A 17,476-nucleotide genomic window follows, 5' to 3' on the forward strand; every position below is an offset into this window, starting at 1 on the left:
TTCTATATTGATTGACTGCTTGAATGAATGAATGAATTAGAGAGATGCTCAATAATATGTGCACATGTTTTCCAAAGATAGTGTTTTGGTTTGTCCTAAATATTTCTGAGATCCTTGTTTTCTTGAGAAGTTTGAGATGTAAATCTGTTTCTCAATAGTTACTTGATATCAACAGAAAATGCCTTCTTTTAAAAAATTATGAATGACTCACAGACTGTCAAGAACATTTTGAAGTATAAAAGAAGCACTCCTAAATTATGCAACTATGAATACTTTTTAATAAAAGGAGTTAATGAATATTCCACAGGAAAGAGCTGGCTTGCACAGTCTGGAGTTAATTGCTCACCCACACCTGGTTGTTAATTTCTTTCTGAAATGTTGTTTAGTGTAGATAAAGCCCATCATTTACCACATCCCACATGGGTACAGATTAGTTGTCTCCTTTGTACATGCTCCAAGCTTACCTCATTTTGCATAAGGCAGGATATTAGCTGTGCATTCACTTTACTCTTTTCTATAACAATGTGATTTTTATTGCACTGGTTGATTTACTTAGAAGCTTAGAACATGAGGATATAGCCATAAAATCATTACAGTGGCAAAACTGAGAGTGTAAAAGAAAATTTCACTTATTTTTGGAAAGATTTCAGAAATGTCCGTTGTATTTAAATTTCCATTTGAGTGAAATGGTAACTTTGCCATTAAGAATGTCTTTTTATTTGCAAAAAACATCATGAATTGCTTCTCTTAATATAGCTTACTTAAATGATTATCCACAAATACATGGCACAATTCTTTTATTTATTTTTTTTTTTGGATGATGTGAAAATGTGCATGCATTTTGAATAAAGGAGCAGAAAAGAGGAAACTTGAATGTAAAAATGAAAGACAGAGCAAGCACACTGTAAGAATGGAAGGAAAATTTTTGTTTCTCTATTGATTAAACCCAAACATTTTCATAGTTAACAATCTATCATCACTTAAATAATGAAATAATTGCAAGAAAATACAGAGAATGGCAAGTATAATTTACAAGTGAAATAAATGTGCTAGGATAGAAAAGAGAAAGAAACTTAGTTCTTAAATAATTTTCTGTACCTTTTAACCACCATTTCTGAATCATTTAGATCTAGTGATCAATCTCTCCAAATAATATATACAGAGTTTTTTCACTGGAATGTTATTTTCAGATCAACAAGTAAATTTCTTATGAACTAGTAGTGACTTCCTGCAGCACTGAATTGATAAAAATTCTGAGGTCTTCTTTGACATAAGTGGAAAAATTACCATGATTGATTAGCCATGTTTGGCTTGCTAAGGAATGGGGATGATAGAATGCATACCATAAAGTTAGTTATGGGTAATAATTTATGTACCTCCTTCAGGAAAAACAATGCATTGACATTTTCCAAATGAAATAGTTGTTAATATTTTTCAGATTATATTGAATATATATATTTAATTCTATTAAATATTGCCAATAACAATTATGCTTTCTAGTAAATAAATAATAAGCCTTAAAAATCTCAAAAATTCATAATTTATATAATTTGGGGGATTAGATATTAATGATAACTTTTTCTACATAAATTTTTGGACTAAGGAGTTTAGATTAAGCTTATTTTGAAATATGTAATATATTATAAAAAACATATGCCATTTGTTAAGAACAATGCTGTGTAAGAAAATGTAAAAAAAGACTTCATTAATTTTGTTCTCAAATTGTATCATCACTGTCTTTTTTTTAACATCTTTATTGGAGTATAATTGCTTTACAAGGGTGTGTTAGTTTCTGCTTTATAATAAAGTGAATCAGCTATACATATACATATATCCACATATCTTGTCCCTCTTGCATCTCCCTCCCACCCTCCCTATCCCACCCCTCTAGGTGGCCACAAAGAACTGAGCTGATCTCCCTGTGCTATGCGGCTGTTTCCTACTAGTTATCTACTTTATATTTGGTAGTATATATAAGTCCAAGCCACTCTCTTACTTCATCCCAGCTTGCAATCCCCTCTCACCGTTTCCTCAAGTTCATTCTCTATGTCTGCATCTTTATTCCTATTCTGATCCTAGGTTCTTCAGAATCATTTTTTTGTTGTTAGATTCCATACATGTGTGTGTTAGCACACGGTTTTTATTTTTCTCTTTCTGACTTACTTCACTTGGTATGACAGTCTCTAGGTCCATCCACCTCAATACAAATAACTCAATTTCATTTCTTTTTATGGCTGAGTAATATTCCATTGTATATATGTGCCACATCTTCTTTATCCATTCATCAGTCGATGGACACTGAGGTTGCTTCCATGTCCTGGTATTGTAAATAGAGCTGCAATGAACAGTGTGGTACATGACTCTTTTAGAATTACGGTTTTCTCAGGGTATATGCCCAGTAGTAGGATTGCTGGGTCTTATGGTAGTTCTATTTTTAGTTTTTTAAGGAACTTCCATACTGTTTTCCATAGTGGCTGTATCAATTTACCTGCCCACCAGCAGTGCAAGAGGGTTCCCTTTTCTCCACACCCTCTACAGCATTTATTGTTTGTAGATAGTTTGATGATGGCTATTCTGACTGCTGTGAGGTGATACCTCACTGTAGTTTTGATTTGCATTTCTCTGATGATTAGTGATGTTGAGCATCCTTTCATGTGTTTGTTGGAAATCTGTATACCTTCTTTGGAGAAATGTCTATTTAGGTCTTCTACCAATTTTTGGATTGGTTATATGTTTTTTTGATATTGAGCTGCATGAGCTGCTTGTAAACCTTGAAGATTAATCTTTTGTCAGTTGCTTCATTTGCAGAAATGTTCTCCCATTCTGAGGGTTGTCTTTTCATCTTGTTTTTGGATTCCTTTGCTGTGCAAAAGCTTTTAAGTTTCATTAGGTCCCATTTGTTTATTTTTGTTTTTATTTTCATTTCTCTAGGAGGTGGGTCAAAAAGGATTTTGCTGTGATTTATGTCATACAGTGTTCTGCCTATGTTTTCCTCTAAGAGTTTTATAGTGTCTGACCTTTCATTTAGGTCTTTAATCCATTTTGAGTTTATTTTTGTGTATGGTGTTAGGGAGTGTTTTAATTGCATTCTTTTACATGTAGCTGTCCAGTTTCCCCTGCACCACTTAGTGAAGAGGCTGTCCTTTCTCCACTGTATATTCTTGCTTCCTTTATCAAAAATAAGGTGACCATATGTGCGTAGGTTTATCTCTGGACTTTATATCCTGTTCCATTGATCTATATTTCTGTTTTTGTGCCAGTACCATACTGTCTTGATTACTGTAGTCTTGTAGTATAGTGTGAACTCTGGGAGCCTGATTTCTCCAGCTCCGTTTTTTTTTTTTTTTTTTTTTTTTTTCCTCAAGATTGCTTTGGCTATTCAGGGTCTTTTGTGTTTCCATACAAATTGTGAAATTTTTTGTTCTAGTTCTGTGAAAAATGCCATTGATACTTTGATAGGGATTGCACTGAATCTGTAGATTTCTTTGGGTAGTATAGTCATTTTTGCAATGTTGATTCTTCCAATCCAAGACATAGTATATCTCTCCATCTGCTTGTATCATCCTTAACTTCTTTCATCAGTGTCTTATAGTTTTCTGCATACAGGTCTTTTGTCTCCATATGTAGGTTTATTACTAGGTATTTTATTCTGTTTGTTGCAATGGTAAATGGGAGCGTTTCTTTAATTTATCTTTCAGATTTTTCATCATTAATGTATAGGAATGCAAAATATTTCTGTACATTAACATTGTATCCTGCTACTTTACCAAATTCATTGATTAGGTCTAGAAGTTTTCTAGTACCATCTTTAGGATTGTCTATGTATAGTATCATGTCATCTGCAAACAGTGACAACTTTACTTCTTTTCTGCTTTGAATTTCCTTTATTTCTCTGATGGCTGTGGCTAAAACTTCCAAAACTATGTTGAATAATAATGGTAAGAATGGACAAACTTGTCTTATTCCTGATCTTGGAGGAGGTGGTTTCAATTTTTAACCATTGAGAACAAGGTTGGCTGTGGGTTTGGCGTATATGGCCTTTATTATGTTGAGGTAAGTTCCATCTTTGCCTACTTTCCAGAGGTTTTTATTATAAACGGGTGTTGAATTTTGTTGAAAGTTTTTTCTCCATCTATTGAGACAATCATATGGGTTCTCTCCTTCAGTTTGTTAATATGGTGTATCACATTGATCAATTTGCGTATAGTGAAGAATCCTTGCATTTCTGGGATAAACCCCAGTTGATCATGGTTTATCGTCCTTTTAATGTGCTGTTAGATTCTGTTTGCTAGTATTTTCTTGAGGATTTTTGCATCTATGTTTATCAGTGATATTGCCCTGTAGTTTTATTTCTTTGTGACATCTTTGTCCAGTTTTGGTATCATGGTGATGGTGGCATTGTAGAATGAGTTTGGGGGTGTTCCTCCCTCTGCTATATTTTGAAAGACTTTGAGAAGGATAAGTGTTAGCACTTCTCTAAATGTTTGAGAGAAGTCACGTGTGAAGCCATCTGGTCCTAGGCTTCCTTTTGTTGGAAAATTTTTAAACACAGTTTAATTTTCAGTGCTTGTGATTGGTTTGTTCATATTTTCTATTTCTTCCTAGTATACTCTCAGAAGTTGTGCTTTTCTAAGTAATTGTCCATTTCTTCCAGGTTGTCCATTTTATTGGTATATAGTTGCTTGTAGTAATCTCTCATGATCATTGGTATTTCTTCAGTGTCAGTTGTTACTTCTTCATTTTCATTTAAAATTCTATTGGTTTGAGTCTTCTCCTGTTTTTTTTTTCTTGATGAGTCTGGCTAATGGTTTATCAATTTTATTTATCTTCTCAATGAACCAGCTTTTAGTTTTATTGATCTTTGTTATGGCTTTCTTCATTTCTTTTTCATTTATATCTGATCTGTTCTTTATGATATCCTTCCTTCTGCTAACTTTGGGTTTTTTTTTTTTTCTTCTTCCTCTAATTGTTCTAGGTGTAATGTTAGTTTTTTTATTTGAGATATTTCTTGTTTCTTGAGGTAGGATTGTAATGCTATAAATTTCCCTCTTAGAACTGCTTTTGCTGTATCCCATAGGTTTTGGGTCTGTGTGTTTTCATTGTCATTTGTTTCTAGGTATTTTTTGATTTCCTCTTTGTTTTCTTCAGTGACCTCTTGGTTATTAAGTAGTGTATTGTTTAGCCTCCATGTGTTTGCATTATTTACAGATATTTTCCTGTAATTGGTATCTAGTCTTATAGCATTGCAGTCAGAAAAGATTCTTGATAGAATTTCAATTTTCTTAAATTTACCAAGGATTGATTTGTGACCCAAGCTATGATCTATCCTGGAGAATGTTCCATGAGCACTTGAGAAGAAAGTGTATTCTGTTGTTTTTGCATGGAATGTCCTATAAATATCAATTAAGTCCACCTTGTTTAATGTATCATTTAAAGCTTGTGTTTCTGTATTTATTTGCATTTTGGATGATCTGTTCATTGGTGAAAGTGGGGTGTTAAAGTCCCCTCCTATGATTGTGTTACTGTTGATTTCCCCTTTTATGTCTTATGATTTCCCCTTTTATGGCATTTGCCTTATGTATTGAGGTGCTCCTATGTTGGGTGCATAAATATTGACAATTGTTATATCTTCTTCCTGAATTGATCCCTTGATCATTATGTAGTGTCCTGCTTTGTCTCTCATAATTGTCTTTATTTTAAAGTCTATTTTGTCTGATATGAGTATTGCTACTCCAGCTTTCTTTTGATTTTCCATTTGCATGGAATATATTTTTCCATCCCCTCACTTTCAGGATGTATGTGTCCCTAGTCTGAAGTGGGCCTCTTGTAGACAGCATATATATGGGTCTTGTTTTTGTATCCATTCAGCCAGCCTCTGTATTTTGGTGAGAGCATTTTATCCATTTACATTTAAGGTAATTATCAATATGTATATTCCTATTACCATTTTCTTAATTGTTTTGGGTTTGTTATTGTAGGTCTTTTCCCTCTCTTTTGTTTCCTGCCTAGAGAAGTTCTTTTAGCAATTGCTTTAAAGCTGTTTTGGTGGTGCTGAAGCCTCTTAGCTTTTGCTTGTCTGTAAAGCTTTTAATTTCTCCATCAAACCTGAATGAGATCCTTGACGCGTAGAGTAATCTTGGTTGTATATTTTTCCCTTTCATCACTTTAAATATGTCCTGGCTCTCCCTCTGGCTTGCAGAGTTTCTGCTGTAAGGTCTGCTGTTAACCTTATGGGGATTCCCCTGTATGTTATTTGTTTTTTTCCCTTGTTGCTTTTAATATTTTTTCTTTGTATTTAACTTTTGGTAGTTTGGTTAGTATGTGTCTTGGTGTGTTTCCCCTTGCATTTATCCTGTATGGGACTCTCTGTGCCTCCTGGACTTGATTGACTATCTCCTTTCCCATGTTAGGGAAATTTTCAACTATAGTCTCTTCAAATATTTTCTCAGACTCTTTCTTGTTCTCTTTTTCTTCTGGAAACCCTATAATTCAAATGTCAGTGCATTTAATGTTGTCCCAGTAGTCTCTAAGACTGTCCTCAATTCTTATCATTCTTTTCTCTTTATTCTGCTCTGCAATAGTTATTTCCATTTTTTTATCTTCCAGGTCACTTATCTGTTCTTCTACCTCAGTTATTCTGCTGTTGATTACTTCTAGAGAATTTTTAATTTTATTTATTGTGTTGTTCATCATTTTTTGTTTCCTCTTAGTTTTATAAGTCCTTGTTAAATGTTTCTTGTGTTTTCTCCATTCTATTTACAAGATTTTGGATCATCTTTACTATCATTACTCTGAATTCTTTTTCAGGAATACTGCCTATTTCCTCTTTTTTTTTTTTCTGGTGTGTTTTTATGTTGCTCCTTCATCTGCTGTGTGTTTCTCTGTCTTCTCATTTTGATTAACTTACTGTATTTGGTGTCTCTTTCCGCAGGCTGCACATTCATAGTTCCCATTGTTTTTGGTCTTTACCTCCAGTGGCTATGGTTTGTTCGTGGGTTGTGTAGGCTTCCTGGTGGAGGGTACTAGTGCCTATGTTCTGGTGGATACGGCTGGATCTTGTCTTTCTGGTGAGCAGGACTGCATCTGTTTGGCTTTTTGGGGAGTGTCTGTGACCTCATTATGATTTTAGGCATCCTCTCTGCTAATGGGTGGAGGTGTGTTTCTGTCTTGCAAGTGGTTTGGCATAGGTTGTCCAGCACTGTAGCTTACTGCTTGCTGAGTGGAGCTGGGTTTTAGGGTTGAGATGGAGATTTCTGTGAGAGCTTTCACTGGTTGATATTACATGGAGCTGGGAGGTCTCAGTGGACCAATGTCCTGAACTCAGCTCTCCCACCTCAGAGGCACAGAGCTGACACCAGCTGGAGCACCAAGACCCTGCCAGCCACACGGCTCCAAGTCTGATGAGAGGAAAGAGAAATACCAGCTCGTGTGCAGAATCATCCCACAGATCACAGTAATGACACCTTCAGCTTGATCATGGTGATGTTTTCATGAGTGTTTGCATATGTCCAAACTCACCAAATTGTATACAGGAGGACATTGAAAATATTGCTGGTACAGTTCCAGGCCACTTTTTTTTCTTTTGTTTTGCATTTAGTCTAGTTTCACTGGCTCATAGGGTGCAGTGTGCAGAGACCTCAAACCCAGCACCTTCAGACCAGAGTTTCTAGCTCAAAGTGGTTGCACAGCATCCCAACTCAAGATGGAGGTGGAGACAGCAGGCTGTGTGTAGAGTATCACTGTCATTTTAAGATCTATTGCTAAATATGTCAGAGGTTTCAGTTATTTATTTAATCCAAGCCATTGAATTTTTAAACATTACTGATTATTTTCTTTGTTTAACAAGAGTACCCAGATTTACGTAATGATGTGCTGGTAAGTCTTTGACAAACAACTCTTGGAGTGGAGGTTATGGCATGGGATGTTGGAAAAGCACTGATTTGTTGCACTTGCCGATTTCCATGGTATAAATATGTTTTCATTAAACATAGAGCTTGAAAAGATATGTACACTATTGACATTCTGAAAAGATGTAAACAGAGCTGGTCTGAGATGTCTTTTAAAAAATCACATACAGTTTATTTTTTAAAACAGATATATTCAGGAGAATTGCATACAAGCCCTTCAAATTTTGAACTCCATGGTACATTGCAAACGATTAGTCTTACTAAAGATTTTTATATCTAACTTTGTAAGGAAATATCTACTCCATTATATATATTTTATATATGTTTATCTTGTTAATTGTTGAACTTTTGCAGGAAAGCTTATCTGATATTTGTTATAGATTCTTATACTCTTAAAATTCAATAAAATATTTCCAAATTGGATAAAAATATATTTATGAATCATAAAAAATTTGCAAGGAAATACATATCACAACAAATAATTGGCCAAATGTCTTAGCAAATCTTTTAATATTGATCTAGTAATTCTGCCTCTGTAATTCTAAATAAGGTGGAATAAATGTATCTCTAAACTAATTAATGTAGTGCCAACCTATATGTGTGCATATGTGTGTGCATGTGTGTGTGTGTTTGTGAGACTAGGAGATAAAAGGAATAAATACCAATCAACATTCCACTGTTTATCTTTGCTTAGGATACATATTTTTATTTTTCTTGTATTCTTAAACCCTCTCTCCAATCTCTGATAATGAGCAGGGACACATTATATCTGAATTTATAAATAAGAGCCCTGGTATAGTAGGGCTAGGTCCTATTTTAGTTAGGCAAATATTGAATTATAATGGTTACTACCGAGTGGTCAGTGGAAGAGCTAAGTTGTGTTCACTTTTCGTTTTGTTTGAGTTTCTAATTTACCATTTGGAGCCAGTATCATAGCCTGGATCTATGCTTACCCTCAGCCCTCCTTCTCATGGGAGAAAAAGGGAAACAGAAGGCACTACTAGAGTGCCTGGCATGAGGTAGGCCCCCAATAAATATTGATTGACTGGGAGCAGGAAAAGTTTGAGATCTCAGACTATCATTAGTGTTTAATTAAAACTGCCCACATGATTAGAATGCTTACAACTCCATCCTGTTTCTACTTTTTGGAATTAAACATACCCTTCAAGCTTACTTTTGTGTGAAGCCTTCCCTGATTGCTCCAAAGAGACTTCTTCCTCTTTTAATTTTCCATTCTCTTTCATTTTTAATCATGTGTTATTTACCAACATTATCCTTGGCACTCAAGGATAAACTCCTAGAAGAAAGGGATAGGATCTTGCACATTTGTATGGTTCACTTCATTTCAAAAAATTTTGTGAACAAACTCATGCTCTATTGTTATTATTTCAATTAATAAATATGAATATACATCTAAAGATGAAACTTGGAAACAAATCCTATACCTGAATACTACTCTTAAAATACATTAAAAATTACTTTGTAACATTTCTTAGTTTTTAAAAATACCGATTTTCCCTCATACTTCCCTTCAATGCTAATTGAGAAACAACCATATTCCAATTTTTCTGTAGCCACTATAGAGGAAAACCATGGACATTTTAAATAGCAAAACTATTCCAATTAAAAATGTATATTTTCAGAGAATTTCATAATAATGAATGAATTGGAGTTTATTTGAATTCCCCCTTCTAATGGTGGGGGAATCTTGGCCTACATGATTTGCTCTCAGAACCTTATCACTCTTTAGAGGGACCTCAGATGTGGTGGCCTGTCACTGTTTAGAAATATGTCATTTCACATGAGAAAACTGTGGCCCTGAGGACATTAGTGAGAAAGAGGTCATGAACTCCTAATTAAAAACAAAATTCCCACCAGGTGCATTCAGAGTCAGATTTACTATGAACCAAATGAAGCTTAATTTTCAGGCCCCTCACACAGAACGCTTCTAAGTCTGAGGGACACACTCCAAGATAGAATCTTTTCCTTAGTGTGACACGAAAATTGTATAAACTTCAGACACCACAAAATAGGGCTCTACCTCTGGGCATACGCATGAAAGAAAATGTGGGATATTGTGCAAAGAGAACTTTGAGGATGTCTAGCGGCCTCGATTCTGGGCTGTGTTTGGCATTAACTTGCCAGGTCTCCTTTCAGAATCGTCTAAACTTGCTGAGCTTCAGTTTGTTTATCTGTGAAATGATACTGGTAATTAAGTTAGCCCATCTTCCTATCTGAGTTATGTAATAATTACCTGAGACAACATTTGAATATTCAAAAATCAAAGAGTTCAAAAATAATTAGTAATTAACTGAAAAATGTAAAAATTAAAAGTGTTTGGAATTAACCTTGTTAAACACGAGGCCACCATTAATCTTCCCAATGTTCAACAATGTCAACAGTAAAAATCTCTAAGAATTCTCCCTAACTCAACTCTGTTCCTCCTACAGAAGAAGCAACACAGCCCTGCCTGAATCAGAAGTGTTCTTTAATCCTAGATTGCAGTGGATTGACCTTTTATGACTATTCTGGAGTCTCCATGCTTGTTGAGGTATTTGCACAGCTTGTGTTTGGACTGATTCTTTCCCTTCCCTTTAGTAACAGGGTTTCACCAGCCTCTCTCTCAGCTCTGGGGTTTTGATCCTGCTTGTTTCAATACTCATCTCACCCATTCTCTCCAAAGGGCACAGACTTTATTACTCCCACTACTATAGATTTCTTTTCAGGAGATGCCGTGAAGTTTCTAACTGTGTGTGAATCTGGAGAGCGCGGGAGGAGTAGAGGTGGGTATTCATGTGGGGTGTTAGAACAGAACATAGACTTGGGATGTAATGGGTATAGCAGATGCTGGGCAGTCAACTCCTAGGTTTCTAGAAAGAAGGAGATAAGTCCCCTCCATGAGCAAGGGGCCTGATGATGGCAGGATGTTGTCTCTCACATCATGGATGGGTACAGTCTGACTTGAAACCATTCCTGGTCTCTGAAATAATACTCAGTGCAGGGGTTTTTCTCCATTCTCTCAGACAATCGTGTCCTCTACCCCATGATATCCATGGGGTCTCCATGATCCCGGTTGCAAAAAATAAAAGTTTTATTTCTTTAAAACTGAAGCCTCCATTTAGTTAGATGGAACACCTAATTTTGCCAATTCAAGGAAAACTCAGACACTTCTGGAATTGTTTCCTCCTTTTTTTTTTGAGTACTAAGTCAACAAGGAATGTACTCCCTTTCTAATTTCCATTTATTCTCTCCTCAATACCCTAAATATGAGGGAGGATTTTGAGGACCAAGCAATGTCTGTTTCTCAGCTGTCCTCAGTCCTCCATTAGCTTCTGCTGTGTGGAACTTGGTTCATCTCGCCTTTGGCTGTTTGTTCCCCAGCGGTTCTCTTACCCTGGCTTCATACAGTCTCCTGCTGTGTGAGGCTTTGTATTCAGCCAAAAACTTAATCATAACCTATGGCAATTTCTGGAGCTCTTTCCCTGCATATTTCCGTTCTTTCCATTACTCTCTCCCATAAATTTCACCCACTCAAGCCTTCCTAAATACCAGTTCTGTCTTCTCAGCTCAGTAAAGTGGCTGCATTTTGCTTGGGTCCCCCCGACATCATGTCACGGTCCACAAACTGCTTTGAAGCAGAAAGCTGAGATGATCTGAGAGCTCACCTCGTTTGTTTTTTTTTCTTTCAGAAAACTCAGTCCTTTTCTGCCTGTTCCCATTGTCGAAAAACAATTTATATATTTTCTCCATTTGTCTACTTATTTACGAAGGATAGGATAGTCTTTATATTAATTACTCTTCATGGCCAGAAGTCAAAATTGGACCTTGACTTTTAAAGAGTTAAAACCAGTAGTCCTAGAAGGTCTCACATTGTAGATTTTGATTGCTTTCTCATGGTGTTGCATAACTGTCTCTATTCATTCATATTTTAAATTTGAAATGTCCAACCTTTCAAAATCAAGATAGTACAAAGCTCAGCTTCAGTCTGGCTTTCCTGTGAAGATGGGGTGGGACTATGTGAAGAGAAGCAGCTTACTATGTGACAGAGCGTAGTCTCAGATCTATCACACCCGCTGGGAGGGGTTAGGAAAATTGTCTAAACTGTCTGGATCTCAGTTTATTCATTTTGTAAAAATGGGGGAGTGATTTTGTTTCAGATTTAGTACATATTAAAAAAAGAAATAAATTATGCAAAAGAATTGAATTTTAAATATCCTAGGCCTTAAATCTAGTGGCTGTTTTTGGTAAATTTTCCACGTGTAATATGCTTTTAATTTCTTGTTGCTCACCATGAAAACTTTGCACAATTTGGCATAGGGTTCAACCTCAATACTTTTCTTGCATCTAAATCCTGACTGTAAACAGAGAGTCTCTCATCATTGGAGGGCTTCTTGTGTTCAGCACTTTTATTTACTGTGTTGCCAAGGTCTAGAAGAGCACTGTTAAACCTATGTGTATAAGGATCACCTGGGGAGCTTATTTAAGATGCAGTCTTTTGATGGAGTGATCATTTTGAAATGTACAGAAATTTTGAAACATTATATTATGTAACAGGAGCTAACACAGTGTTGTTGGTCAATTATACTCCAAAAGCAAACAAACAAACAAACTCATAGAAAAAGAGATCAGATTTGTGGTTACCAGAGGCAAGGGGTGAGGGGAAGGGGAATTGGATGAAGGCAGTTAAAAGGTACAAACTTCTGGTTATAAGATAAAAAGTACTAGGGATGTAGGTACAACATGATAAATAGAATGAGCACTGCTGTATGTTATATATGAAAGTTGTTGAGAGAGTAAATCCTGAGAGTTCTCATCAGAGGAAGAATATCTTTTTTCTATTTCTTTAATTTTGTATCTATATTAGATGATGGATGTTCACCAAACTTATTGTGGTCATCATTCCATGATGTATGTATGTCAAATCGTTATGCTGTATACCTTAAACTTATACAGTGATGTATGTCAATTATAACTCAATAAAACTGGAAGGAAAAAAATGCAGTTTTCTGAGTCCTGGTTCTGGCCCAGGAATATTCATTTTAAACAATGTAGTTTGTCCAAGGATTATGTTTTGAGCAACACTAGACTAAGATTGTCCTTTCACTGGGAAAAGTCAGTATGTATATTTTTTGTTTAATTGTATTTAAAATTTGTTTTGAATATACTCCAGTATTTATTAGCTGTCCTCTCTAGATATTGCAAATCAGGACTTAGAGTTAGTAAAGAGGAGGAAATGGTTACTTATTGTCAGTGAGTTTAAGATCTAAGGTTGAAAATTCAGAGGAATTCAAATAATCTATGTTTTGGGCATGGTGAGAAAGAAACTTTTAAGAATTCATCTTAATGGTTTTAAAATATTGCACAACATAATGAAGGAATAAGTCAACTGATGTATTTTATTTTTAAATGGGCAGAAAGACATTTGCCCTTCTGTATATACAAAACCAGCAGTTTTGAATCAATTTGCTTTTGTGTGTGTGTGTGTGTGTGTGTTATGCGGGCCTCTCACTGCTGTGGCCTCTCCCGTTGCGGAGCACAGGCTCCGGATGCGCAGGCTCAGCGGCCATGGCTCATGGGCCCAGCCACTCCACGGCATGTGGGATCTTTCCGGACCGGGGCACGAACCCGTGTCCCCTAGCATTGGCAGGCGGGCTCTCAACCACTGTGTCACCAGGGAAGCCCTTCAATTTGCTATTTTTAGTTTCCTTATTAGTATTTAGTTTATTTCATCATGGTTACAGTAAATTATGATGTATGTTACAACCATAAACTTTAAATATAGACAAATTCTAGGTCCAAGTATTAGCTACATAACTAGTTCTAGGATCTGGGTTTAAGTATTTGTTTGCTCTTCTGTAAACTGGAAGTAGAAATACTTTGAGTTGTTGTGAAGCTTAGAAATGACATATTGTATATAAAGCGTATAAAAAGGTTTCTAGAAGTTAGTTAAGTACTCAGTAATGCTAGCTTCTATTTGTTCTCATTTTGCAAAAGTCATTTCTTAAAATAATCACTATAACTAATACTATTTCTTAGTTCCTGCCACCCTGAAATAGGGTCCAGACTAAAGAGCCACAGAATCTCTTCAGCCATGCATGTCTTCCTGCTTCCCAAAAACACTCCCTGGATTATTTTCTCACTTTGGTATAAGGAAGATTCTCCTAAGAGGTATAGGTTGAAGAAAATGGAGTGAATGCTATTTGTTCGTCTACTTAGGACACTTCTACTTAGTGAACTAGAGAATATGTTTATCAGCATCAATAAACCACCCATAGCAATGTGTTTGTGCTTCACTGAGCTTAAGAAAAAGTAAAACACTGACAGATCACTTTGAATTGTCATTTTAACTTACAAAAACAGGAGCCATTTATTCAATGGCAAGCCTCAGACCATGTATTATTTATTTGTTTATTTGCCTGTTTATTTATGCCCAGAGTGATGTCTCCTATTATTCCACAATTCTTCTACCATAGAGATAACTGTTTATTGCTGGAAGAATATAAGGGAAAATTTTGGGTGTATCATGCATACCCTTAAAAAGTTTTGTAAACGCAGCATTCTACATTTTATATGTATGACACTTTACTATTACGTAACCAAATCCAACCTACTTTACTAAAACTTCTGGATTTACTGAGTTTTGTCGGCTGACCTTGGTCTGGGTGAATTTAAGATCAGGGCCTTCAGTAAGGTTGTTACTACTTGAGATTTTCTAGGACTTAAAGAAGGCAAGACCCTGCAGTATGCCAAGAAAGTTAGTCAGGATCTCTCATCTTGGTGGACCATAAAAATGAAAGTTGGGCAATGAAACTTGGCTTTGATTATAGTGAGGTTCTCAATTTACTGTCCATGGATGGGGTTTAGAGAATCCATGAATATGTGCAAATTGTTGTAAAATATTAAAGTAAGCAGTAGGTAAGCAGTTTCATCATATTCACAGATGGGTCCTTGACTTCCAATAAAAGACGGTTGAAAACAATTTTATATCATTCTTATAGGGAAGGAAAAGTGGTGTTTTTATTTTTATTAATTAAAATGGAAAATGTAAGCAGCAAAATTTAGTTACATAAAAGGTAAATACCAGAACATGGAAGCAACCTAAATGTCCATCAACAGATGAACGGATAAAGAAGATGTGACACATATACACAATGGAATATTACTCAGCCATAAAAAGAAATGAAATTGAGTTATTTGTAGTGAGGTGGATGGACCTAGAGTCTGGCATACAAAGTGAAGTAAGTCAGAAATAGAAAAACAAATACTGTATGCTAACGCATATATATGGAATCTAAAAAAAAAAGAAAAATGGCACTGATGAACGTAGTGGCAGGGCAGGAATAAAGCCATAAACATAGAGAATTGACTTGAGGACACAGAGGGGGAGGGGGAAACTGGGGCAAAGTGAGAGAGTAGCATCGACATATATATACTACCAAATGTAAAATAGATAGCTAGTGGGAAGCAGCAGCATAGCACAAGAAGATCAGTTCGGTGCTTTGTGAACCTACAAGGGTGAGATAGAGAGTGTCGGAGGGACATGCAAGAAGGAGGGGATATGGGGATATATGTATACATATAGCTGATTCACTTTGTTATACAACAGAAACTAACACAGTATTCTGAAGCAATTATACTCCAATAAAGATCTATTTAAAAAAAAAAGAAAGAAAGAAAGAAAGAAAAAAGGTAAATGCCTTGCTGGCGTTCATCTTCCTTTGCTAAGACCATCTCTTTTAGAAGTGGGTCAGAGTATGCCTGAATGTGTTACAATGCCACCCCCTGGTGGTGTGGTGTCATAAACATTGACTTTTTTTTTTACTAGAAATTCTGCCTTCTGAAGCTCATCTTATTCCTTCCTGCCAGCTATCCTGAATTAATTGTGGGTGTACTATTTTAATTCTTCCAGGTTTACACGGACTGCAAGAACAAGAGTGTGGATGTATCATTAGTCCACTGCACAGGTAAGGGAGTATCCTTGGCTAACATTGGACATGATCCTTCTGCTGCTCCACGTAACCTTATATCACTTGTGTTTTCTTATAGCTTCTTTGATAAAAGCAATGAAATACTGGGGAAACCTAGATTCAGAGAAACCAATTTTTTTTGAATCAGTATCTGCTGCAATAACTAACATCCACTTAAATAAGGTGAGTTGAGCAAGTTTGCATGCCAGAATTATAAGAAAATTGAAATGTAGAATACATGGGCTTTGCATTTTTTATATTAGCCTATTATCCCACTGACATCTAAAAACCTATTAAAATGTGACCCCTCCTCAGAGTCCTCTGCTACAAGTAAAGGAATTTTTTCATTCCTTTTTTGGACAAGTTATGAATTGTTTAATAATTTGGATCTTCCAACAATATCACTGCTTAGAGGATTTGGTGATCACCTATTAAGTGCAAACTGCTTGCTTATAAAAATAAATGCATCTTCCAGGATCCACTATCCTGGGAATTGGAATCCACCTCTGTCAAATGCAAAAACTCTAAATATAGCCTTATAGCTTTTTGCTGCTCTCATACCCTTTACTCTAAGCTCATACTGCCACCTTTGGAAATACTATTTGCAGAGCCCAGCACTCACATGGTTTGAAGTGTCAAAGTTATCTTCCAATACTGGGCTGTATGGTTAGTTTAAGAACTGTTCCTAGAACTTTGATTTCCCATAATTTTTCTTTGATTTTGAATTGTTTGGCCTTTCCTTAACCCTAGAACAGCATCTGTTATCTCTCTGAGTCATCCCTATTATGTGCAATTAGAAGAGTATGTATTTACAGAATAATAATAATATTATTGTTATTATTATCATTTCTACTACTACTATTACTGCTGCTGCTGCTGCTGCTACTACTGTTATATACCTAACATTCACTGTGTGCTCATTATGTTCCAGGAATGTGCTAAGAGCTTTACCTATGTTACTTCACTAAATTTGTCACAACCTCATGAAGTAGATATTATTATTGAACCTATTTTTAGAAATAAGGAAACTGAGGTCCAGGGAAGTTATACCATTTGTAAGTGGTAGAGCCAGTTTCAAAGTCAGCAGTCTGACCTAGGACCTGGAGCTTTAAACTTCTATGCTCTGATGCCTCAGAGAATATCCATTTTCTTAGCTTGGCTGGACAGCTTGCTTCAGTTACTACTGTTCTTTGACTATGATATCAACTTAAGGGTTAAGTAAGTAGCAATTGCTAATTTCTTCCCCTTCTATTTCAGAATTTGAGCAAACTCAGTGACCACAGTGAAATCTGAGACTCTCATGCTGCAGTACAGCTCTTTTCTTTAGCAACTGCCCCGAAGAGGCCATACTCAAGTATTTTCACATTTTTTGTTGTGTAGATCCTACAAATGACCTCTACTAAAATAAGTGTGATGTGACTTACTAACCACATAACCGCTGCTCAAGGTTTGCCAACAATTTTATCTAATCTTTGTTAGTAAGCAAATTCACTTTGTAGGTTATTGTATAGTTATTTTATAAAAATCAGTATGCATTTAGTTTTAGTGTACTGAAAGGTAAACATGAATTTATTTCCTTTTTTCATACCAAAGTATTTTGTG

At 35.7% G+C, this 17,476-nt stretch overlaps 1 protein-coding gene across 1 annotated transcript in view; it reads left to right on the top strand.

Moving 5' to 3' along the window:
• Positions 1 to 17,219, top strand: part of SLC26A7 (solute carrier family 26 member 7) — a 179,801-nt gene extending 162,582 nt beyond the window's left edge. The window contains exons 15-18 of the mRNA XM_060035211.1: positions 10,358 to 10,458; positions 15,817 to 15,871; positions 15,954 to 16,057; positions 17,132 to 17,219. Of these exons, the coding sequence (XP_059891194.1) occupies positions 10,358 to 10,458; positions 15,817 to 15,871; positions 15,954 to 16,057; positions 17,132 to 17,167 (296 nt within the window). The 3' untranslated portion in view covers positions 17,168 to 17,219. The remainder of the gene's footprint in view (positions 1 to 10,357; positions 10,459 to 15,816; positions 15,872 to 15,953; positions 16,058 to 17,131) is intronic.
• The last annotated feature ends 257 nt before the right edge of the window (positions 17,220 to 17,476 follow it).

The sequence above is a fragment of the Delphinus delphis genome, chromosome 17, assembly GCF_949987515.2.
Source record: "Delphinus delphis chromosome 17, mDelDel1.2, whole genome shotgun sequence".
NCBI classification, from domain to species: Eukaryota; Metazoa; Chordata; class Mammalia; order Artiodactyla; family Delphinidae; genus Delphinus; species Delphinus delphis.